The sequence below is a fragment of the Netta rufina genome (assembly GCF_964035555.1).
Source record: "Netta rufina genome assembly, chromosome: 3".
Taxonomy (NCBI): Eukaryota; Metazoa; Chordata; class Aves; order Anseriformes; family Anatidae; genus Netta; species Netta rufina.
Window position 1 is genome coordinate 3,966,576 of NC_140125.1, and position 26,616 is coordinate 3,993,191.

Genomic DNA, 26,616 nt, shown 5'->3' on the forward strand with positions numbered 1-26,616 from the left:
TTGCTTTTGTTAAACTTCGTGTGGTTGGTGATCACCCAGCTCTCCGATCTGTCCAGGTCTCTCTGCAAGGCCTTTCCACCCTCAGCAGAGTCCGCAACTCCTCCAAGTTTGGTGTCGTCAGCAAATTTGCTCAAAACACCTTCTAGTCCTACATCCAAGTCGTTTATAAAAACATTGAAGAGGACTAGCCCTAAAATGGAGCCTTGAGGGACCCCACTAGTGACCATTTGCCAGCCTGATGTGGCCCCATTTACCACAACCCTTTGAGCCCTGCCCATCAGCCAATTGCTCATCCATCGTCTGATGTTTTTGTTTAGCTGTATGCTGGACATTTTGTCCAGTAGGAGCCCATGGGAAACTGTGTCAAAAGCTTTGCTGAAGTCCATAAATATCACATCAGCTGGTTTCCCTTGATCGACTATATGGGTGATCTTATCATAAAAGGAAATCAAATTTGTTAGGCAGGACCTATCCCTCATGAACCCATGTTGGCTGGGACCAGTGACCGCGTTGTCTCCCAGGTGCGCTTCAGTAACTTCAAGGATCATCTTCTCCATAATTTTGCCGGGCACTGATGTGAGACTGACAGGCCTGTAATTGCTAGGGTCTTCTTTCTTGCACTTCTTGATAATTGGTTCAACATTTGCCAGCTTCCAGTCTACTGGGACCTCTCCAGATTCCCAAGACCATTGAAAAATAATTGAGAGGTCCCGTGATGACATCAGCCAGCTCTCTGAGCACCCTGGGATGAATCCCACCTGGACCCACGGACTTGTATGGATCCAGGTGGAGCAGCAAATCCCACACACTTTCAGGGTTGGTTAGGAGTTTATTATTCCCACCATCATGGTCCTCCAGCTGAGGGCACCCTGGGTCACGAAGCCCATCATCAGTGTTGAAGACAGAGGCAAAGAAGGCATTAAATGTCTCTGCTTCGCCTATGTCATTGTCTGTGAGGTAACCTTCCCCATCAAGTAGCGGACCTATGTTTCCTTTGGTCCTCCTTTTTCTGTTCGTATATCTAAAAAAAACCTTTTTATTGTCTTTCACAGACTTGGCCAGCTTCAACTCTAGTTGGGCTTTGGCCACACAAATTTTCTCCCTACAGATGCGAACAGTGTCCCTGTATTCCTTCCACATCACCTGACCCTCCTTCCAGCAGTTGTACATTTTCTTTTTTCCCCTAAGCTCCAGTAGAAGATCCCTGGTCAGCCAGGCTGGCCTTCTGCCCCACCTCCTTGACTTCCGATATTTTGGAATTGCCTGATCCTGTGCTTTTAGGAGGCAGTGTTTAAAGACTGACCAGTACTGATGGACACCGATACCTTCAAAAACAGTTTCCCAGGGGACCTTGTTGACTAGTTCCCTGAACAGCCTGAAGTCTCATCAGCATAAGATTTCATTGAAATCAGACTGTCAGGGATGAAAGTACGATTGAGAGATGCTGGGAATCCTGGTGTATGTAAAGACTTCCGTTTGAACTTTATATGTGTTATGTAGCTCTTGATGCGTTCGTTAGCAGTGATAGCACTGACTATCTGCTTGTGACATCCAGTGTTCCTGGAGCAGACTGGTTAGACTGACTTCAAAACAACCAAAAAACCCTTCAAATTGTATAAACTGACATAATAAATTTGGTAAAAGAAAGAGATTAACCATCTCAAAAGTGGTCTACATACAAGTATTAACAGTTATGAGTTATGTTAATAGTTGTGTTAATTACTAGAGTTTTAATGCTTATGTGAAGAAATCATAGAGCTTCATAGAAGGTCGGTGACACCTGTTTATTTTTGTAAATGCCTACCTTAAGAATATATTAATCTGGTTAGGTAGTATTTTTCTCAGAGTTGACACAATGTGAGATATAATACGGCTTTTTGTAAGAGCTGAGAAAAGTGCCCATTTATCTGAGCTAGAAATGTTTTGGCACTTGTGTTGACATCAGCGTACCTGGCAAGTACCTTGGCACTTGTGTCTACATATCCTGCATGGGCAGCCTGCTCTAGGGAACCTGCTTTGGCAGGGGGGTTGGACCCGATGATGTTCTGAGGTCCCTTCCAACCCCTTCAATTCTGTGATCTGTAATTTCCCAATTTTATTTCAATTAACTGTTAGACCTGATGATTGGTTATAAGATGAATTGGGCATAGCCGTGGTTTTTTGTTTTTCAGCAGAGATCAGATTAAATCAAGTATGAATACACTGCTTTTTAAAAACAAACAAAACAACAACAACAAAAATAACAGCTCTTTGGAATGTACAGTTTCTTGCTGTATTAAATAGTTATTTGACGGAATTATTCTGAATGTGCTCTGTACCCAGTGTATTGCATTTCACATATTCCCTGGGGTATCCTTTATTTTTTGTTTTGAATCTGTGGGACTCCCTACTGCCTAGAGGTAAATGTTCTTTTACCTTGTCAGTTAGCTTGGTATGAGTTACTTTATACATGATGACAGTTAAGTGCAGTGCACAATTTTTTCTGCCTTCTTCCATATCAGATGTAACTATTTAATCAGCCTAACCCCCTCAAAACTAAGCATTTTCTGCTGCTGTCACAGGTTACTACCAGTTGAGTTATACTTTGTGTAATTATAATACACATAATTATCCACCTCAGTATTTTGTTGGGATTGTGTTCTGCTTTGTTATTTTGTGTTTTTAATGTATCTATCTATATATACACACACCAAAAGCATGTATTTGACTTCTAAATAAATCATTTTGACTAGAAGTTTCACATAAATGTTCTATGTTTAAAAAACAACAAAAATGCTTCTATTTCATATTATAGTATTCATGGATGATAGAGCTAATCACAGCCACAGTCTATGCAAATATGTGTAGTTTCTAGATAAACAGGAATGTCTCTCCCAGAAATGTCTGTTCATACAGTAACGAATTTGACTAGGAGTAAGTCTCACTTCTGCTTTTGATAAACTAGTTTCCAAAAATTCTTACTCCACCATAATTTCAGACCAGTAGTATTAGAACTCTTGACAATTAGATTCATTTATCTTCTTTTCTTCCACTGTGTTGTTTCCCTCTGGGGACAGAATCTTAAACACAGTCTCTCCTTATTTTTAGTGTAGAAAGTAGTTAACTGTCACTAGCAGATAAGAAGCACGCTTTGTTCTAGATCTCAGAAAACTAAATCCTTAGGACCAGCTTCATTACAGCATTATTAACAAATACCATTCCTAGTTTTGAAAGACTGCTATGGCTTTTTTTTTTTTTTCTTCTGAGATTCACCACAGTAACAGTTGTTATCTGTGTCAGGCCTCTTGCACTTACTAGATTCTGTAGCTCCAAGTATGTTCTCAAAATGCCAATTTGTGATAGCTGTGTATCTCAGTAGAATGGGTATCTGCTTCTGCCCTTGAGTGATGGATAATGCAAGCCAATAAGGTCTCTGCGAAAAGCAACTGCACTAAAATCTCTAATGTTCCTTAGGTCTCAGTTGTGTTCCTTAATTATTGGAGAAATGGAGAATAAATCAATTTTAAACCTAGTGTATGTTGGTTTTGAGGGGGATATTCTGAAACTTTTTTCAAAGTATTTTCTGCTTCATGACAAATCCAACCAATGCTGAATGTATGCTCCTGTCTACAAATCTGTCAAATAAGTCGAAAAGTATACAACAGTCAGCTTCATGGTGTCATATTCTTTTGTCAATAGGCAAGACTTCCTCACTGTCAGACTATCAAAACGCACATCCTGCACAAATAATGTTCATTCTACCAAAAACCTTCCACTGTGTATGCAGGGGTTTTCAGCATATTCTTGCTTCATCATACAATTTCACATCTGCAATATACGCTTTTAGGACTGGTAAAGAATTAGAAGATTAAACTGCCATCTTTTAGAAATAGGACACATTTTCATTCATGTCTACGACTATAATAAATATGATTCTGGTTTGTCTTTTGCCTTTATTTAATATGTCCTGAAAGCAACTGAATGCAGCTTCTGCTACACTAAGAAACTTCAGTCTATTTTTATTGGTATTATTTTGAATATTTCTTCTAAATCATTATTAGTGCCAAATTCACTGAAGTGAAGTTTTGGCCTCAGGAGTCTCAATGTTACTCATGTATACTTCACTAAAGTTCCTTTCTATCATCAGTTCCTATGCTTCATAATGAATAAGAACTACTTTAATATAGCCTGTTTAGTGTATTCCTAAACCTGGCCTACTGAAATTTATCAAGATGATGAATTTCTTCACATCAAATCTTGAAATAGAAGAGTTTCATATGTTTTCTTCCCTGGATGCTTGATGAAGAAGGTGAGTAAAATATTTTCCAGAAATTCAATGATAACAGATCTGCAGAACACTTTCAGTGTTGTGATTTAATTGCAAAGATTGTATTCTAATAACTGGAATGAAATACATGTCTCATGTTCTTAACCTCTCCCTTCCCCAACAAGCACACAACTTCAGAATCCATAGTCAAGCATTATTAGAATTTTTAATGCCAGTTGAATTACACGGCAGCTAGAGTAATACTGCACACGGAAAAGTAGTATGGCTAAAATGACATCAGGATTTTTATCAATGTTAAAGAAGGTTTCAGGAGAAACATTACTCTGTGGAAAGCTTTCTGTCTACAGTTTTACCATGATTTAGTAATGAAGTAGTAAAAACTTTAATTTTAGTTCAGTCTGCATTGCAGCAAATAGTAGCTAAAATACATAAACATGTCTTAATATGGGAATGGGAATTCCCTTCCCGTATGAGATCGTAGTTGCTGTTGCAAAGCATTGTGCTCTCTTTGATTGTTATGGTCTCTTCTCTGAGTACACCAGTGCAAACTGATTGTGGCCACCCTTGGATAACTCCTTTCATTTCAGGGTACTTTCTCTTTTATCGCAGTGGTAGTATTGATGAGTGATGCTGTTCCTTCATTCAGTTTATGAATGTACTGGGCGTAAACCCTAGATAACAAACTTTTTTTTTTTTTTTTTTTTTTTTTTTCCAGATGAGGGCAAAAAAGTGACTGTCACAAGCAGGGGCTGTTCTTTGTGGTTTGGTCTGTTGGCTTTATAATAACATGTCCAAATGTAACATATTGGTAGTATCATACACCCTCGCTATACTAAAGCCCTTTTGTTTTTGATTTATTTCAGCGTAAACACTTGGCATATGCATAAAACATTAAATTCAGCTCCAAAGATCATGGGGGTATCTAGCCCCTCATTTCTGAAGACAGATACAGCATTTCATATGGCATTTCCAGTTCTATGTGCTGTTCCTCGGTGACTGTTAGCATACTCTTACTAAAATGTTATATTTCACTTGTTCTTCTGGCTCCCTTGAGTCAGCTAGGTAGAACTAGTTCCTATATACGTTTGGCATCCAGCAACCCAAATGGCGTAACTTAAATGGAACCAAAAGTAAGTATGTCTCTTTCCTATTTTGTTCTTGGAATGCTCCCTGATGCGGGACTTCCCAGTCTCAGTTGTAGAAGATATGGGGGTATTTTATGAACCTAACTTATTTTGAAAATTTTAGTGTATGGCTTTGATCAGCAGTTTCAGAAAGCCCTGAGGTATTTAGTTCGTGGGGAAAAAGTTGGCAGCAGATCATAAGCTTTGAACATTATTTGTTGTTAGACATTTAATCTTTATTTTTCTTAATTAAAATCTTAATTTATATTTTAAGGTAAACTTCTCTTGATTTCATAATTTTTTCCTTTTCCCCCCAACTTATTATACTCACAGTTTAGCTTCTTACATTGCTGTAAAAAACGAGCTTAGCTGAGACAGTGAATAAAATAGTGCTTTTGGTTAGCCTTTAGGGAGATGACTTCATAGTTATCAATCAAACGCCCACGCAGCTGCAACAATCTGCTTAGACTGATGACCCCATGGTCACCTCCCTAAAGGCTGGCTAAAGGTCTCTCATCTCTGCACTGACTCAGAGACATTCTTTGCCTAATACATAGAAAGTTTCCGTGCTGTCTTTTATTTCTGTCCAGCCTGCATCTTTTTTTTTTTTTTTTTCTGTTCTATTTTCACTCGTGTGTTCATCTAGATGTTTGTTATAGTTGCTCCCTGTCAACATAAGACCACAGGATCATTGTTTCACCATATCTGTGAGAATTAGGTGCTGATTTAAACAGCTTAAAGTGTTTATTTCTCTCAAATTAGGTTCGGTTGATGGTAGCCTTTCAAAATGAGGAGTACTGTTGGGGCAAGGGGCAACTGACTTTTCTTCTACTAGATAAAACACTAAAGGCATTTGGTTCTCCAGCCCTGAGACCAAATGGCATGGTGCAAATTGTACCCACCCACTTGCATGTTTTTCTTCTCCAAAAGAGGGTGACAGCATCCAGATGACAGAAACAGTCCATTCCATGTTTCATCTTCCAGACCTTGCCCAGGCCTTGTCTGGGAAGGCACTAAATACCAAGGGCCAAAACTGCAACTATTTCAGTAGCATAGGTGATAGTTGGCCACTGTTGAATCTGTTCTGAAAGTAGTTTATTTGCTTTTATAGATGAATCTGTTAATTTGAAGGCTTGGCAATTAAATATCTAAATATTCAAAGCCAATCAGGAAAGTGCTAACAAATACACCTGAGAACTTGAAGAACCTCTCATGTTGAAGAGGGTGATAATAAACAGTGTTAGAGGTCCTAGAGGTACTATAAGCCAAGATGGATGCAACACTAGCAGTAAGCCACTCCAAAACCTGTAGAAGCTGTCAGAATCATGCTAGGCATCTCAATATTTTCACAAATATAGAAGTAGAAAAATCTTGAGTAGAAAAGACCATCAGAGTGTAATAATTTTCTTTACTCTTCTTCTCTGCTCTCATATGAGGTTTAAACTTAATACAAATAAGAGTATATCAGAAAGTAGTTTGCAATAGTATTATATAGTAGCCAGGAAAGATGGCTTTCCCCAAAGAGTGTAGCAGGGACTATTGGTGTTATTCTCTCCCACATTTTGGTGGCTAAGTTGTTCTGTCCAAACTATCTAGACTACTATAAACCACAAAGAAATAATGGAAAATTTTCTCTATTTGCTAATGTTCTTATTTTCTGTGGATGTGTATAGTTTCCTGCAGTATTGATATATGTTGCTTACATTCGGTTGTACAACAATGTGAAACATTTACCTTGTTTATCAGTAAAATTGTTTCTCCTGAAACAATCATTAATATTTCTTGTTGAGGATTGTTTCCAAAGTACTCAACTGAAATGTAATAGAGATCAGCTGTGTATGTAACAGGCTATTTACATCTGGCTGGGAGGAACTGTGCCTAATGTGCATATTACTTGTATAGAGATTATGTAAATTTAAAAGCATCACTTTTCTAATCTTACTATGTAGATTTTGAAGGTGGTTTTAAACTGAGGAACTGTTGGAAAAATATGTGTATATTACAATCTTCATGTTTTTTTTTTTGCTTAACACTGCTGAACTGCATCTGAAAGGGTGTTTATCTTTGTTCATGATGCGCATAAAATAGCTGAATAAATAGACTTACTCTCTTGCGATCAAAAAATGAACAGGGTGTGACACCTTGCCCTACCTTCTACTTACAAACGAGAACAACTGGTTGGGGATGCTAAGGTTGGGAGCAAACTTGGATGCAGCAGCCATGAGGTGACGGAATTCAAGCTCCTGAGAGATGGCAGCAAGGTGGTTAAGCAAGATCACAATCCTGGATTTCAGGAGGGCAGACTTTGACCTTTTCGGAGATCTGCTTGGAAGAATCCCATGTATTAGCATTTAATGCATATCACTTTCAATTATTCTGTCTGTTAAAGATTAATGAAATCTAATGAAATTAAAAGCGTATGTTTCAAATAAATTTTAGATGTAGAACATCTACCTACTTTAATGTTGATAGGCTGTTCTACCGTTGTTGGGGGTGGGGAGGTGTCTGTGAAAGAGGTCAGGTGAGCCATGTTTTCAGCAAAGTAAGGTAGCATGAATATTAGCAAAGATACATACAATCATCTCAGCCCTTTTCCAGTGAAATAAGAGACCTGATTGTCTAATGACATGTCAAAAGAATTTTTTTTTAATGTATGTTCCGGTCAGGTTATGAAGTTCTCTTCCAAAGTAAAAATGTAATGCTTCTAAAGGTACTTATGATTTCATTATGGGATAATAAAAGCAGAAGTGTAGTATTTTACCGTTTTGATATTTAAATCACAAAAGTGGAATAATGCTTTGGCTTTCCATTTTTTTAATTGAGATTTTTTTATACTTTATTTCAGGTGTCTGCATAAAACAAAAATAAAACTCATGCAAAATACATTGCACAGATTAACATCTAAAATTTTAGTTGATTCTCAGTGCACTAGGTCTGATATTTTTGTATGAGAGAGAAGAATGTCACACAGCAATTGGACTTACTAATCATTTACTTTCAAAAAGACAAGTATAATCAGAAGGTATTAACAGCATTGTTGGCTGAACTGCAAGTAGGTTAGTACCGCAGACTATAATTTACCTGGTGATACCAGTAACAGTCTAGCTGTACTAGCGTGAAACTCAAAAAGGGCAAACTTACCATTAATTTTACTATTTTTCTTGTGCATCTTCCATGGCAGATCTGGGAAATTCTCTGACGCAGCATTCATTAAAATGTTTGCTTCCCATTTTATCTATATACCTCTACTGAGAGCACAACAGGAGATTAGAATATCTGAATCTGACCAGAAGATGTTTGTGACACGAAATTTTAAAAGTGGTACCCAGTATATCCTAAATATTCTGTAGATGCATCAATTTGCAATCAATCATTACATTTTAATATGTACTTGAAAGCATTCTGTTTGTGTAAACCAAACCATTTATCGTTTGTTTAAAGCATTTATTTTGATATGTTTCTATTCTGAAGCTAATGCAGAATGAAATCTGTATATAGTTCTTTAAGCACCGCAGTCAAGGCTTGGAATACATCATGTAAGACTTTCTTGTATAGCCTTTTCCTTTAGGGAATTTCACATTTATGAATGCACTGACAAATCATATGTTTGCGTTACTTCTTGAGAAGATGCACTGGACAATCTTTGACTGAATGGTATTCTTTGACTAGTGTATATTCCTTGGTATTCTTTGGCTTGTTCTTTGACTTGTATTCTTTGACTTGTTCTTGGAAAGTGTGATGGTCCACGTGACATAAACCTATTATTAACAACTTAAATCTCACAATATCCACCTTAAAAATTGGGCAAGTTTAACGCTCTTCAGGATACAGTAAGGTAAATTAGTGTTAAGAGGTTTCAAGGTCTTTATTTTTAAGAACATCTACAAAATTGTTTGCATTAGCTTTTAAATAGTCTATTAGGTACATTGTAATTTTTCTAAAGTGGGTATTTAAGGGTAAGCTTCTATATCTGTAGCTCTGAAACATTGTAAAAGTCATTTTGAGCAATGTTGTTCCCATAGAGGCTTCCTGACATCTTTGAAAGCTGACTGTGATCACTCCAGATTTTTAAAATCAAGCTTTTTAAAAGAATTTTGCATATAGTGTCACTTTTTTTTTTTTTTTTTTTTTTAATCGTCATCTGTGCCTTGTGTCGAGTGGTGTTTGGCTGTCTTCCGTTGCTACTGAGTTCATCCACATTAGCTAGGGTCATTTAGTTTGACTCAGAGTATGCTTTTGAAACAAATCTCCAAATCTCCTACCACGTTTTGGTTTGCATCATAAACAGTCTTAATGCATGTAAACTGGATTCCTTCTGGATAAAATAGTTTCATGCTTTCTGTCTGCTATTGCTTAGCAGCTGCTAGTGGGTGTTAAATCCATGGGATCAGACTGAAGTTAATGTGAATTAAGACGTGTCTGGTGTGGACATCACATCCCCAGTGCTAATTTCCATTCCCACAGATTCACTGCTGTTATGCTGCTCTGTACCACCACTCACGTGTTTATAGGATGATTCTTGGGCTTTAATCATGGCTGAAGTTTTGAACGCTCCTATGCTGTATGCTGCCAAGTTGTATTAAACTTAAGAGGTTGAAGTCTTGAGGGAAAATAAGTGTTCTGAGTTTAGCAATAAAGTTAACTCATAATTTCTGCTGAAATCAGTCTGTCACTTCTTGAAATTATTTCAGGAAGACTAAACTCAGCAGAACCTTGTGTTAGCTACTGTTGATTTCAACCTAATCTGATAGTTAATACTATATTAAGTATTCATTTGGACAGGGTTTAATTAAACATAAACTAAACCTGGTATTTAAGAGATGGCCTTTAATGTTTCTTCAGGGGAATTCTCTGACTGTATTCGGCAATAAGGGAGAAGTGGCCATTCAGTCTATTTTCATGCTTTTTGAAATCTGAGATAAAATAAGTAACAAGTACGTAGTTATACAAATCCTTAGGGAGATATGCCAGTTTTACTAGGTGTCAGGTATGAGTGCTTGCTAGTATAGAAAAACAGTGATTTGAGTATCAAACTGATTAAAGTTTCTACGAGATGCAGAAACATGTGGAACAAGATAATTAATATAAATTAAAAATATTTAATATTACTTTCTTATTGAAGTTATAATAAGTACAGTGAAAGCAAAATAATTTTTAATTCAAGTGGAAGTTTTCTAATTTTCCCAGAATAACCTTTTTGGTTTCTGAAGGTCTGATACTACACTGATTATTCTTTTCTAAGCAACTGGAATGTTGTCTAAAATGAGAAAGTCAACAGGATATTGCATATGATGTGATGTCTTACTAAGCATGGACTGCTAATGCTCATTCTTCAAATCGGTGTAATTTTACTTTGGTACTGTCAGTTGCAAAGAAAGTGTAATTATTTACATTTTGATGTTAGTTGTTGAAAAAGAGAGAATTTCATGGCCTAGTGGGTAAGGAGGTAGACCACATTAGGGGATATTAAAGTTAAGAATTTGTTCAGCCTTAAATTTTGTACTGATCATAAGGGGGAGGACCATGTTTTACCTTTTGCCAGTTTATTGAAACACTTCAGTTGTAAGTCTGACCAGGGTGTTTCTATAGGCAGAGGTGAAAGAGAATTTCATCCCAAGGGTTGTTTGAAATAGGCATCATGTAGGTCTCTTTTGATTCTTTTTAGCATCGTAGAAATTATTCTCTGGAGATTTTTGTGAAGATAAGCTTGTAATAAGATTTGGGAAGTGCTGCATTCATGTGTACACAGATCATCTGAATTTGTCTTCAGGCTTTTGTTTACTGCTACTCCTCACAGTTTTAAATGGGTTTTGCTCATTGACACTGTTAACACCCACAATATGTTGTGCTATCTTCATTAATACAACTCTGTTACTGATTGTGCTAATCTTACCTCACAGGACTAAAATAAGAAGTGGAATCATTTAAGAGAGATTGTTTAATGCTTCATGCTCATCTTCTATACTTAAAGAAGGGAAAAGAAGCCTATTTTCTGTAATGTTTGGTACTTGGAAGCCATCAAAGCTTTACAGAATTTTGCCTGCCATTAAGGTAGACAGCCTGAGCCTCTTTGAACTTTATGATTTCTTTTGCTTTAAGTAATATTCATTTATGATGTCCCCATTTGTAGAATAGAGACATTTGGTAGAAGTAGCTTCTGCTGCCATCTGCAGCAGAGGAGCTGGTGAGTCTCAGTGACAGAGCAGAGAGAAGGGATGCCTGGTGCACCTGCATCTGTCTTTTGTACAGTCCCCAGGATATACACCGTGGGCTTTGTCAGACATAGGATGTATTCTAGCTTGAATGTGCTTACTCTTTGTGGTGTATATACAGATTATGCACATGTATATATAGGCTTTCCAGAAATGCTCACATTAACAGGAATACACGTATTCTTCCTAAATATCATTAAAATACTATGTTAGTATTAACTCCTGATTTTTGGAATGGTAATCTCAAGAACAAGATTTTATATCATAAGTGTCTAAGAAGTCATTTGATTTTCTAGTGCTGATGAACTAGTTTCTCATCCAGAAGTACTGCTCCTGCCCACAGTAGTATGAAAAATACATTTTTAGAGCTTATATGGTCTTCTGTGAGACTCCAAGAGGCAAAAGCAAAGAAAGATTTTACTTTGGCTTTTATAATTAGTATTAACATTTACATTTGAAGCTGTTTTTTTTTTTCTTTTTTTTTTCTTTTTTTTTTTTTTCTTGGTTAGACAGTGGGCTGATGCAGTAATAAAATTGACTTTGAAATGGACTTTCTCATTCCTCAGGCAATCAGCTTTTGTGTGGACCACTGTGCTAGGGTGAATTTGACGTACAGACTAATAAAGCCATTTACTTTTTTTTCTTGGTTTCATTCATTCATTTTTTAAAGGAAAGCATAAAAAGTACTTATATAACATCATGGTAAATGGCTTAGAGAAAATGCTCAATAATATCATAGGAAAATATCAACAGTTGAAATTTAAAGTGGAGAAACTAAAACCTTTTTTTAGCCAATGTACAAATTTTATTAAGCATCGTACAATAATGCTAACACATCAAAAGAATCAATGAACCAAGAGAGAGAGATAATCAGGAAAAGCTTTTTTTTTTTTTAATTTGTATATACAGTTATTTAAATTCTAAAAATGACCAATATGAATTTCTGTCTTTCACCAGACACAAGTGAGAGAAACTTGTTTAATTCACATATCTTTAGGGTTTTACACCTCTAAGGCAGAGGGTAGTAGTTTCATACTTCATAGTGATATTCAGCAATATTTCTGTGTTGATTGTAGGAAGACTTTTAAGGGCTTTCAATGTGTTTATGTAGTTCTTACAGTATTTTTAGTAATTTTAATAGGAAACGTGGGTCTCTCAGTAAAATATATGAGTGTTGGGATGCTTTTTGTTAGCCAGTATCCTAAAATGCAACCATTACAAAAACTTGGCAGAATTTGACTGAAATAAATTTGGAAAATTGACAGCTTATTGAAATACTTTGATTTACAGTTCTCAAATTGACAAAGGCTGCAAGTTATAATGTCTATAGTCACCACTCACCTGCTGTTGGTGAAGAAGTAACTTTAGGTTTCCTTTTGCAGATACATTTGGTATCTGCCATTCTTTATAGTGGAAATATTTATATAAGCTGCACTTAGGAAGAAAGGGTGATTTATTTATCATGATGAAGAGGGATGCACTGAGCTAGCTCTACATATGTTTTCTTATCTTTTACTTAGGCCCTTTAACCTACAGTCCTTTAACCTTCACAATGCCTTTAAGTGAGTAACAGCTAGAAGAAGGTGAGATACATCCTTTGCTAGTAAACTTCCATCCAGTTGGTAGCAGTAATCAGCAGTTGGAGAAATTGTGTTCACTTTAAAGTTCTGAGAAGACAGAAATCTGGGTAGTTGCATAGATTTCTGTTGCTGCTACAATCAAGAAATCAAATTAGATATTTTCACCTCCAGTCTCCCCATTCCCAGCTCCTGCATCCAGAGTAATGCTTGGAGATGGCAGGAGCAATGGTAGCTGAAGTCCTGTTGCCCACATACGGGATCTTCAGAGCGTATTCCAGAATCAAACAGATATGCTTTGGTGGTCACTTTCTAAGGCACGTGAGCTGGATGTATGCAGGCACATTTTCATAAGCGGAACAAAATATATCTGACCCTGAGAGAGAAATCTTGGAAAACTTCAGTTTGAACAAATGAGTTTTAGAAGTATTTTAAATAACTACAGGCAGCACTATAAAACAGATTTCTCTTAAAATTGCATCCTTTGATCGCTTTTAAGTAATGACTTCAATTCAGTATAAAGCTTCAAAATGAGCTAACTTTCCTTAGACAAAGAAATCAGATGTTGTAAATAGGAATGGGCTCTTAAAATACCCGTGCCTGGATTTGCCAGGTTTGTCAGTTTGTAACAAATTTGGATCAGCCGGAAGAGGGATGGGAAAGAAATAGGGGGTTAGATGCAAAATTCCTTTGTTAGATTGGACTCAGAGGAACTGCTCAAGAGGCTTGGTAAGCACTTATTAAGCTTACTTATGCTTTTCCAAACAACAACAGAAAGTACCTTATTTTCTAGCTTTGCTGAAGAAATTGAAAATTAATTTCTCAAATCTTTTAATATTTTTATTAGTTTAAAGGTATGATCTTTCCCTGCCTTTTAGTTCATTTTTTTTATTGCCTACATTGCTGTTACAAACAACATTCTTCTTAGCTTGTTTCAAATCAGCAGTGGTTGAAATCAGCTGAGTTGCAATGACTCATAGAACCTGTGCTAGAAAGGAGAGAAGGCTAAAGGTAAGCAGAGGAAATGCTGATATTACTTTATAAATTTGTTTCTTTGGTATTCTAGTGCTTACCTTTCTAGATTCTATATCTCAAGTATTGATATGTTGGTGAAGTGTTTGGTTGTTTTTTACTATGATGCTGGAAGCTTCATCATTGGAAATATAACAGCATGGTAAAACCAAGGCTTTCTTTTTAATCTTTAATTATTATTATTTAAAATAAAAATTGGTATTTATCTGCTAATTGTTTATTAATAATCTGGAGCTGAGTGATATGCCTTTCATCTGCAGCAGGATAGGCTCTATGTAACTGGGTAAATTCTGTAATGTAGGAAGTTTAGCATGTAAGTGTACTGTTAGATGTGCTCTAAGCAACATCTTGAAAATCTTGTGGTAATAGGTAACTGAGGTACAGAGTCTTTATGTAATCTCATGCACAATAAACACTTGATACTTATAATCTTCAGGTTGTTTCAGACAAAATAAGCTAACAAATGTCATATTCATTTTAGTAAATGCACTTCCTAAAAAAAATTTCATGGTTTATTGTATAAAAGCTTCTTAAATTTGATTTGCTTGGAAAAAGGAACGTGGAATTAAAATATGTACTTATTAAAGGTAGTCTTCAAGTCTTTTAAGAATAGTGTTTGTATTTGTGTTGTACACAATTAGCTGGTAAAATAGAATTTCAGAAGCCTAATGAGTACTCATAAAACTGATACTTCTGACCTTGTGACTGATGTAACTAGAAATTTAGGTGATAGACCTAATTTAATGTTGGATGTAATTTCTATATGTTCTGCTATGTTCTCAGCTTCAATGTAATCTTTGTCAATACGTGCACACCAAACAGGGAGTAGAATTTCTATGCAGTTATACCAAACTTGCATTCCTTTTTCTGTTATTTTTCAGCCTCTGAAGTATGGGGAAAGATAGCCTCTTTGAAAACCCAAGAGAGCATGAGCTTTCAGCTGATTACTACAAAACAGCATAAACAATTTTGTCCTCCTTACAGTTCTTTGGGAGTGACATCTCTCTTTCCACTTGGCCTAAGCAGAGACATCAGATTTAAAGAAGTGCACAGCCAACCTAAAACACCTAACCATGCTGAGTTATAAGTTTGATAGTTCTGTTGCTAGCAGAAGACCTAAAACTAGAGTATATTCCATATATACAACCAATCCATCACTCCATTCATTACATGTCTTCCAATACAGCAAAATCAGTAAAGATTAACAGTTTTTTTGCAGGTGTTGGCTAATGTAGATACATCCAATTCCCATGTACTGTGCAAGATTCTGCTATTAGTTATACCTAGAAGTCCATTAGTATGTAGAGGTGCAACTGGCCACAGAACATGAACTGTTGTCATTCAGAAAGTACAGAAGTAAACCTAAATCTAATACCTTGTCTGCTACAGGAGAATTCTTTTATCTCCCTCAGTGTGATCTGATTATTATCTGTTGTACCATACCATGTTTTTGAAAAGTAATGAAATTGATGGTCTTGCCTTTGCGTTTCTGTGAGATAACAAGAAATGTCAGTTGGCTGTATTCAAAGGAAGAGAAAGCCTTTTCAGGGCAGCTAAAATTAATGTTTTCCTCCAGCCACACTTAGTATTACCACATTTATCATTTCTATAGACTTCTTTCCACGTAAAAAAGAGCTGTCATCTGCTTCCAGCTGATCAAATGCAGCTCGGCCTTTGTTCACTTGACATAATATTGAGACAACATCTCATTCTTCCCTAATTCTTTCCCTTAAAGTGCTTAAACTCGAAATGTGGTGTGACAGGTTTATCATGAGTAGAATGCCTGAGTAGGAAACAGCAGTAATGTAACTTATTGCACATGAAATAAAACACTTTTCCTGGGTGGGAAATCCTTATCTCTGCTAATCAGTTGGAGGCAAGCATATCCTGTGAATTTTGTCAGTTCACGCAACTTGTCATGGATGTGAATATACCCAGGGATTTTCAACAAGATAAGATGAAATTTGTTAAACTAAAAATTAAAGTGGGAGTAATCCACAAAAACTATGAGAGTGACTTTTTTTTTTTTTTTCCTTGTTCTCCGTGATATTTCTCCTTGACCATTCGTCTCTGGGATTTCTTGCTTATTCTTATTGTGTCTTCTTTTTGTCTTCTCCAATGTTTTATTCATATTGCAGCTCCCTCTTGATCCCTCTTTTTGTTAGCGATGTGTATTGTCTGTCCTGTTCCCAAGGTTTTCTTCTGATTTCCTCTCTCCTCTTTCTCAGATGTTTTGACTTGGATTGTGTCTTGAGTGATCTGCATAGTTACAGCTATATTCCCTGATGACTGCTAGCTATACAGAAAGTAGAATAGATCCAGGAAATCCCAAAGCAGTTAATTACTGAATCAGCCTCTGGAAAGAATACCTTCAGCTGTGCTGTCAAGCATAGGACCCATCTGTAGCAACTATAGTGCAACTTGATTGACATCATCATGCTTTGGGCAATTAATTAGTGCACAGATATTTACTGTTCATTGTGACCACCAGTTTTAGAGCTGACTGGCTTAATCTTTGCCTGAATTATGTTCACATCCATACTTTTCAGATAAAAGGCACAGCTACGGTCCATTTTTAGACTTTTCAGCTCCAGAGTGTGATGAAATCAGAAAAATAGGCAGTTTGATTGCTAGCAGCACTGTGTGGTTGGTGTCATCTGCTTTGACTGCACTTTGAATCTGGTATTTGAGCAGAGTCAAACTGAAATATGGTGAACACAGGAAATAAAGGAGGCCAAAACATGAGACAGTGGTCATAATTTCTTCAGTTACAGATTTTATCTGATGTATAAGTTGTATTTGCAGTCACAGTGTTCAGACTGACCTTAGAATCATGAATAATAGATGAATGTGAAGGTCTTATTTACCACTGATTGTTTCAGCTTCATCTTACTGATTTTGCCAAATGGCAATATTTATATCAAAAAGTGCCATGTGTATCTGTCGTTGGTATTTATTTTCATGTCTTTTGGCCAGAGTCTTTTCAGTCTTAATGTTATATCTAATTTTGCTGCGGTTGCTATGATTTTTACACTTCACAGAATTCACAGAATTCACAGAATTCACAGAATTTCTAGGTTGGAAGAGACCTCAAGGTCATCGAGTCCAACCTCCAACCTAACGCTAACAGCCCTCCACTAAACCATATCCCTAAGCTCTACATCTAAACGTCTTTTGAAGACTTCCAGGGATGGTGACTCCACCACTTCCCTGGGCAGCCTATTCCAATGTCTAACAACCCTTTCAGTGAAGAAGTTCTTCCTAACATCTAACCTAAAACTCCCCTGGCTCAACTTAAGCCCATTCCCCCTCGTCCTGTCACCAGGCACGTGGGAGAACAGGCCAACCCCCACCTCGCTACAGCCTCCCTTGAGGTACCTATAGAGAGCGATAAGGTCACCCCTGAGCCTCCTCTTCTCCAGGCTGAACAAGCCCAGCTCCCTCAGCCGCTCCTCATAGGACTTGTTCTCCAGGCCCCTCACCAGCTTCGTCGCCCTTCTCTGCACCCGCTCAAGCACCTCGATGTCCTTCTTGTAGCGAGGGGCCCAAAACTGAACACAGTACTCGAGGTGCGGCCTCACCAGAGCTGAGTACAGGGGGACGATCACCTCCCTAGCCCTGCTGGTCACGCTGTTCCTGATACAAGCCAGGATGCCGTTGGCCTTCTTGGCCACCTGAGCACACTGCTGGCTCATATTCAGCCGACTATCCACCATCACTCCCAGGTCCTTCTCTGCCTGGCAGCTCTCCAACCATTCCTCTCCCAGTCTGTAGCTTCAAAACTTCAATATCCATAATTTTCAAGCAGAGCAAAGAATGAAACACTGCAGCAGAGGTTGTCCATAAATCATTCAATTATCTGAAAAAACTATTCCTTCTCATTTCTAATTTATAATTTTGATAGCTTCTCTTGCTCTGTTTCTACAGAAACAAGCAAACAACCAAAGCACATGCACAAAACAAACAACCCAACAACACTCCCCAAGTCCCCCCCCCCCGCCCCCCCCCTCCTCCAAAAAAAGGTTTTATTTTAGACCAGAAGTGCAGTAGCTGTTTTAGCCAAACCACACACATCTGTGCAGTTTTAGTCAGTTCATGATTGTCTAGCAGCATCTCTGCCCTTCTCTTAATCCAGGCCAAGACCCTCTCTTCCCATTATCTTTAGCTCTTTCCTGGAAAAAAATAGTCATACCATGTTACATATGAAAATTTCCAGCACTCTTATACTTTTCTCATTTGGGGGGGTGTTTTCAGATATTTGCAGAATGCTGAAATAATAAGCACGAATGCAAACATATTACACTCAAATGGAAACTTAGAAATGGTATATGGTAGTGTAATTTGAGAATTATGCAGTAGCATGTGTCTGGTCTACTGCAGCTAATAAGCAATACTGCATATTTTTCCCAGATCACTTGTTCAAAAAACACAGTTCATGAGCACATCAACAGTTATTCATACTTACCTTTCATTGACCTTTATTAAACATGTTTTGGATAAAATCCCCTAAGACTTCCTTTCACTGGCAGAAACTTGGAGCTGAAAAATACTTGTGAGATATGTACAAAATAAATATGCCATCAGAGAACCATGTGACCTTTGTGCTATTGCAGCCATATGTGATGAGGAGCCATGGTGCTGCAGGACTGTGCTGCAGTGCCATTCCCTTTTATTAAATCTGCTATTTTTTCTGTCTGTACAGATGCATAGGACTATAAATCACAGCTGGCCTCAAAGTGCAGAACATCTTTGCTAAAAAAAGTGACAATTACATTTTAAGAGATTTTTTTCTCTTGCTTCTTTCCACTTCTGTTACTGGGGGGACATTCTAATCACTTGATCAAAACCAATTTAATCTTTAACCTGACTCTATGTACTTGCTGCAGCTCTGTGCTGCAACCACAGTTTGTGTGTTCAGCAAGGATATGTACCCCATCTCATGGGCCTGATCTGTCAAGGCTTCTAATAAGCTCTGAGCAGCCAAGCAGACTTTACTGAAATGTGGTGGGATAACTCTGTAGGCTCAGGTAACAAACAGTGGCCCAGAACTGGTCAGCAGTAATTGCCCAAGGACAGAGAGGAGTACTTCTAGAGTGGCAGGAATGGCTATAACTTTGCAAGCTGCTGACACTGTTACTCCCCATGCTAGTTCTGGAAAAAGTCAGAAATAACATCTATGTCAAAAAGCCCCTTGTGTTTCCAGGACACTTCCAGTGCCCTTATCGTACTAAAGGCTATTGATGAGTGTGCTTCAAACACCTTTAGCAACACGAGTTGTGCTTTCTGTCTTCTTTATAAACGATTACGCTTAGGCTCAGTTTGTGTCCAGGAGCTGTTCAGAATGCCAAACCAACATAGGGATTTTCAATCACAGTCTGCATAGACTTCATTCAAAAATGTAGGTGTTCGCTTCCTCTGACAAGCAGATGGTCACTGTCTGAGGCAGGCCCCCAGATTCAGAAACTGTTGTTGAGAAAGTTAGCCTGCAATGACTTGCTCTAGGTAGGAAGCCAGTGCAGAGTTATGAATAAATGCCAAAACAGCTAATTGTATCTCTCTTCTTCCTACACATGGAACGTGAAAGGGGAAAGCAAGCAGTAAAATAGTTAGTAAGTACTTAGACCTAAAATATAAATTATTTGCCAGATGGTCTTAAATGCATGTTTCTGTATGTATCCGCTCTTCTGGGTTCTGAATGGGCAAATTATTACCTTATAAAAAACAAGGCAGTGAATTAAAGTTCTGTCACTGTCCTTACTCAGAGGTGTTTCCATGAACATTTATATTTTTTCAGAACAAACATGTTCTGTGCCTCTGTTGTTTGCAACAAGTAGGTGGCAATATTTTGTGTATTGCAAAGTATTACTACAGCTATACTTTCACATGTGTAAAAAGTAGTTAAATTGAATATGTGTGCATTAATTGTATTATACGTACTTACAAATGCACATACACACGTAGGCTCGGGGTATCAGAGCTACCAGATCTCTGCAGTCCCTTTTCTCCCGGTGAACCTTGCTTCATACACGTGCCATACACTCACATAGCCCCCGTCACTTGTGCAGTGGTACCTGCCCTACAGAACTGCTTGTGCGGTGTGGGATCTGCTGGCCAGCTCTTTTCTGCACCCAGGGTTCTCAAGCTTGCACTTAAAGGGCAAAAAGTCACAAGCTGTGTTTGTGAATGAGTAGCAATCTCCTTCATGATAAAGAGGTTGATTATCATTGAGCGATATTTACGTTGTTTGTGTTTCAGAAGTAACTTAAGAGGAGACTATATGATTATATGCAGACTGAGGCCATCAAATTCCTCCAAACTTTTCTTCCTATTTTTTTTCCCCAGCATGATCTAGTGTGGTGTATGCAGGTTGCTTTGTTCTTCACTCCTTCCACTTCTTTTTTCCTGGCTTCTCTTTCCTTCCCGTTGTTTTCATGCTCCTACAGGTCACCACATTTGCTTTCACTTAACTGCCGGTCTTCTGTGGCTCCTTTTAATTGGGCTTGGTTATGTTTTGTGTTGTGTTCAGTAATAGGGGTCAGGCAGCATCTTGCCTTATTTTTCTGATAATACTGGTCTGTTTTGTACAGTTTTGTACAATGTACAGTGAATTACAGACCTCCCTTTTGGCCCCACAGCTGAGGAGAGAAACAATTTTTTTTCCTGTGAAATGAGGAACTCCAGAAAGAGCGTTAGTTTTCTTTGCTGACATGTGAAAGCAGCTCTGTCCTTAGCATTGTATGAGCAGTAAAATGAAGCTGAAGAGATCCGTGGTCTTCAGACATGCCTGCTGGCCTGTCAGGATCTTGAAAGTGTCACTTCATTTTGCACTGGGAGCTAACAGTGCAGAGCAGAAGGAGGCAACCAAGAAGAAAATACCTACTGGCACGTAATGGCCTATTTCAGGATAAGCTTGGAGCTTCTTGAAGCATTTTGAAAAAAAAAAATAAAAAATTCAGAGATGTTTTTACTACAGGAAAAATGTCTTAAGAAAATGGTTCTGTTATTTATGTGTCTGTTATTCAAGTGTAGCACAGTCAGTGCCCTGAGTACTTCCTAAGAAGTTTGACCTAAATTCTGAGGAAAAACCACTATGTTCTCTGTTCTGGTAAGCTGTAGATTTTGTATCAGACTTTGAGCAAGAAAGTATCAAATCTTTCATTTATTTGCAAATTAATCATACACAGACAATATCTGTATTGCTATGGAATTTGAATTTAAATTTGCCTCACATTCTACATTGTGTAGCATTGTGTTAACGTAAAACTGCATAATTCTCTAAAAGTTTGTCTGAACATGCAAAGTATTCCAATTTTAAAGTAGGGTGAGTTTGGATTAGAGAATGACTTATAATGGTCTATCTACCTAGATTTATTTTAGAATAGCGTCAAGTTAGCAGGCTGCTTTAAGGTGCAAAAAAGCCCTATCAATGAGAATGGATTGCATTACTGAGAGATGGGTGACAAAGCTAACCATCTTTCCAAAAGCAATTCTCGTCTGTTAGGTGAGACATTCTGCAAAGTAGTTGTAATTTGTCTAAAAAGTCTATTTGCTTGATCAGTTTTAGTCAAGGAACAGTTAATAGGATGGTTATAAAAAGATTCAATTTAATACGGCATTCATAAATAGTAAAAATTATATGTTCACAACAGTAAAAGCAAATGTTCATCCTTTGGCTGCTTCAGTGAAAAAGTGTTTTGACTACCTGATGAGGTTTGTAATAATTCATTAAAAGACACAAGATACAGTGAGCTTCAGACTTCTGTCTGTTGTCTGATACACCCGTTTCCAAGATCTCAGTGAGCCTGTCAGTTTCATATGTATGTATTAAAGATAACAGGAGTAGCTTTATTTTTGCAGCATCAAGGATCAGTTAGCTAATGCAAGTAAACTGCTGAGAGCCAAAATGCATTTTTACTTTGATTACTTCAGACTTTTGATGTATTTTGGTATGTAGAATCATAGAAAAGTCTGGTTTGGAAGGGGCCTCCAGAGATCATCCAGTCCAACTTTCTTTTGAGAGCACAGCCTTGGACTAGGTTATCCAGGGTCCTGTCAAACTAAGGAATCATTTCCAGCAAGGGAGATTCTATCACTTCTTTGGGCAACCTACCCCAACATTTAATTCTTTCCACAGTGACGAGTGTTTTTCTTATATCCAGACAGGATCTTCCATGAAGCGACTTGTGTCTCTTGCTTTTTTTCCTCCCACCATCCATCCTCATGAAAGCTGTATCTCCAGCTTCTCTGTAACTACCTTTGAGGTACTGAAAGAACATCAAATGCATTCTGAACCTCCTCTTTCTGAAGCATCTCTTCTGTAACTGTGGTCGATCAATTCTCTCACCCCTTTTTGTTCTTCCCAGTCATTCTTTGTTTCTAGTGTCTGTAATTCTCTGATTCCTTGCCTAAGTATTTGATAAAGGAAAAAAATGCTTTATGGGTGGTTTGGGAATAATTTAAATGTAAAAATCACAATTTAATATTCAATGTAAAGATGTTGAAGTGGTTTGTCTTCCATAAACTTTTCTACTTCGGAGTTTTAAACCTGAGATCTGTATTATATGTATATAAATCTATAGAAACGGTTACAGGAAACAAACAAAAATACATTATAGACAAGAAGCAAATACATCCAATCCCTTGAAATTCTAATGTGGGTATAAAAGAAACAGAAAATCTTGGAGCAGGATATTGTTGCAACAGAAATTGTGGAGGTAGGAAGAGTTTACCATCTGGCAAGGCCCTCAGACCAGATGGATCCACTAATGACTTTTGCAAAGCATTTCATCAGACTCTGTTGGAACACATGACTGGCATCTTTAATTATCCTAATTTATCTTAATCCTAATTTTAAGGGTTCCAGCCCTGGATGCTAGATTTTGTAATCATTGATCTTAGAAGTGAAGAAAAAGAAAATGTTCCCCAAAATCTCTTTTTCCTTACAGATCGTTTTATTAATGAGGTATATATAATGTTAAGATACTACATAAAGTTTATTGGTTCTTCTTAATTGGATTGTTTGGTTAAAAAAAAAATACCTATTATGGTGCTTTTGTGAAAAATCTCTTTTTGCAAACACATCAGAGTGCTTTGGGAATTCAGTTAGCTTTATGCATCCACAAAAGCATTCAGCTGCTCAGAGGAGCAGACTGCCAGAACACTCGTCGCGTTCTTTACCTTCTCTGGGAGGAGGGGAACATGCACGTCGCAAGCAGTCATCTCTGCCTTGTACCCTACACGTGCATCTGCTCCTGTTACTGTTCCCACAGACAGAAGGTTGAGATGTGTGGGGAAGTGACTGCCGCCACCAGGCAGGTGTACCAGCAGCAGTAACTGGTACTCTTGCCTTGCCTATATTCTGCCTTAGCTTTTTGTGTGGGGTGGAAGAACTGCCCATAAAGCAAGACTAAGTCAACTTCCTCTTCACACAAACCTGGAAAGTAGGGAGAATTTTTCGTGTGAAATTTGTTCTGTGCACCCTGCTTAGGTCCTGTGGGAGGGACTATGCCCTGGTCTGTGAGGGCACTGCCCATGCTGCAGTCACTCTGATTTACACTAATGCATCTCAAACAGGTATCTGCAGGCCTATTGCCCGTGGCTTGCAGAAAACTGTCTGGTTGTGTAATAAAGCCTAGTCTGTTCCTAGCTCTTCTGCCTGTTGGAAGGAACAGGAAATAATTCCTTAACAGTGTTTTTCTATACCATAATCGGCAGTTGTTTAAATACATAATCCTTTCTAATCATACTTTTATCTTGCACTAATTATCGTAGTATTTCAGTACTTTCCAGTGGTGCAAATAGTGACGTGGCTTCACTATAAATGCTTTAAATGTAAGATAGGATGTTTGCTTAGAAAAGTGGAAGAAATGCACCTGTCAGTTGGAAACAAAGGAGTGAGGTTTATACTCAATTTTAAAAGGTGTAGAAGGGCACAGAACCTGTGCCAGTAGGAAATCTTATGATCTGGAGGTCGGAAGAGAAAATAAATTAAGATAGTTGCACATAGCGTCTTTGTATTTTAATTTGCAACAAACGTGGAATTCATATATACAGTTACTCAGTCACCAAGATTTGTTCTTTAAATTAGGCTCCATTTCCGTACTCCATAATCCACTGTTCTGTCTGCCAAAAAAGAACGCTTGGTTATCTAACAGCCAGACTGAACGTAGGCAGCTGTAGTGCATTGTCAAGGCTGTGAGCGGGAAAGGAACGTCCTTAGCAGTTCCGAAAAATCAGGCTGTGTATTTAGGTGCCAAAAGCTGATACTGGGTCCTAATTTTAGATGCACCATTAGTTGACTCCATGCATCAAAAAGAATAAAGCAAATAACAGATATGTTTGGTACGGACGTATTTAGGTTGTAGGGAATGTGTTGTTGTTCATATCCAGGAACAGAAATACCAAGTGTAAGATAGGAAGTTTCAGTATGTGGAAGCCAAACTGTACAAACCAGTGGTAGATGTAATTAAGCTGAAATTCTGTTCTAACAGTGAGATAGATAAGTTCAATTAATCTTTTCCATCTGGTTTTTATTTTTATCATTGAAGAGAAGTAATCTAACTGAATTCTAAGTATAAGAACTTAAATATGGTGGAGTCATCCTTTATCCCCCTAGTGAACTAGTTGACACAGTGAAATGTAGAATCCAAGCCTAAGAAGAAAAGGAGAAATGCACAAGTGCAGGAGAAGATAAAATAGAGTGCAGGAGAAGATAAAATAGTTTTATTGGACATTATGCTATACGTGTACTTTTTGCATGAATTGTTCTTTAACATGAAAAATTGAGTACATATGTTTTTGAAACATCCTTTTTTTGTTTTGTTTTTAAAAGAATCTTCTCCATAATTAGTATTATCTGCTACTGGAATAGAAAAAAATAGCTGCCCTAAGCCATCTGTTGAATGCCAATTTATTAATAGAATATTTTTTTGTAATTCCATCTGTAGCTCACATATTCAGACATTGTTCTAATTTGTTTCCTGAATAACAGTGTAAAACTGTCTTTGTATTCCTATTACCTTAGGGAGGGTTTTTTATTATTAACATCCCCAGGCTAGATTTTCAAACTAGATCCTTTGGGCTTTGCCAAAGAGAATATTTTAAGGGTTGAAGGATAGCTTGACAATAGCTCAGAATAACTGCAAAGAGTAGTTTCTGCTACTGTGTCACTACTGATAGCCTGCATTACTCTTTTGTTAATGTGGGATGAAGTTTGCTAAATGGTGGCCTTCCGTCTTTTTGTGTTACAATGAAAATCTGTTGTGTGTGACAAGGAATATATATATATTTCTTTTTTACATGATGTTACTACGTGGTTCCAGAATATTTGACATCTAAGAGAAATGCTCCCAGCTCAAGATGGAAACCATCCCAGGAGGTCTTTAAAAGATGTTTAGATGTTGAACTTAGCAATATGGTTTAGTGGAGGACTTCTTAGTGTTAGGTCAGAGGTTGGACCCAATGATCTTGAGGTCTTTTCCAACCTAGACAATTCTGTGATTCTGTGAAATAAATATTGAAGTTCACAATTAGGCATGGGAATGAGAAAGGTACTGTGGCATGCCTGGTGGCAGAAGTGCCCTCTCATATTCACCTGGAACTTCCTGTGCTTCAGTTTGTGCCATTTTCCTCTCAATAGAACAAATATTGTTCTTCAAATACAGGAGAAAGTTTATTTTTGTATCCTCTAAGTCCATTTTTAAACTTCTAATTATGAGAGGATTTCTTGCATGTAAATTGTGAAAAATGTTATTTATTCAGCTGCTGATCCATATTTCAGAATATTTAAGCTGATGTGTAGAAGTGGAATAAATTTTTGAAAATCACCCACTGACTTCATAAAGCCATGAAAGACTAAGATAAAAACCCATGTAAAAAAATTCTGGTTACATTTTCCTTAAAATGTGTAGTTTAAACATTATTGCATGATAAATTGTATTCTGCAGTCACCAAGTCAATCTCAAACATATTATTTTAAGATATAAGTAGATAATGGGATAGACTGAGTTTTGAAGACAGTTGAAATGATAATTCAATATGTTTATATAATAAATCAAAAGGGGATCGTTTTTGAGAACTATGAAAAATTAAGTTTTAGTTTCATTTTTGCATTTTATACTGTTTTACTGATTGAACAAGTGTATTGTAACTTAAATTGTATTCTGTTTCAGCCTTGCAGTTCATCCAGATAAAACTTTAGTAGCGACAGGGCAGGTTGGAAAGGACCCTTACATCTGCATCTGGGATTCCTACCGTGTACAGACTGTTTCTGTTCTTAAGGATGCACACACACATGGAGTTGCCTGCTTAGCTTTTGATTCAGATGGCCAGGTTTGTATATCTTCTTTCTCTGTGCTTTTAATTTAGTTTGATTTCTGATTCCAGGAGATAATGCACATATAAGT

General features: G+C 37.4%; 1 protein-coding gene across 2 annotated transcripts in view; it reads left to right on the plus strand.

The window, feature by feature from the left end:
- Positions 1-26,616, plus strand: part of EML6 (EMAP like 6) — a gene marked incomplete at both ends in the record, with an annotated part of 130,181 nt that overhangs the window by 16,493 nt on the left and 87,072 nt on the right. For both annotated transcript variants that reach the window (XM_084283939.1, XM_084283940.1), the window contains one exon: positions 26,383-26,542. In XM_084283939.1, coding sequence (XP_084140065.1) covers positions 26,383-26,542 — 160 coding nt within the window. The remainder of the gene's footprint in view (positions 1-26,382; positions 26,543-26,616) is intronic.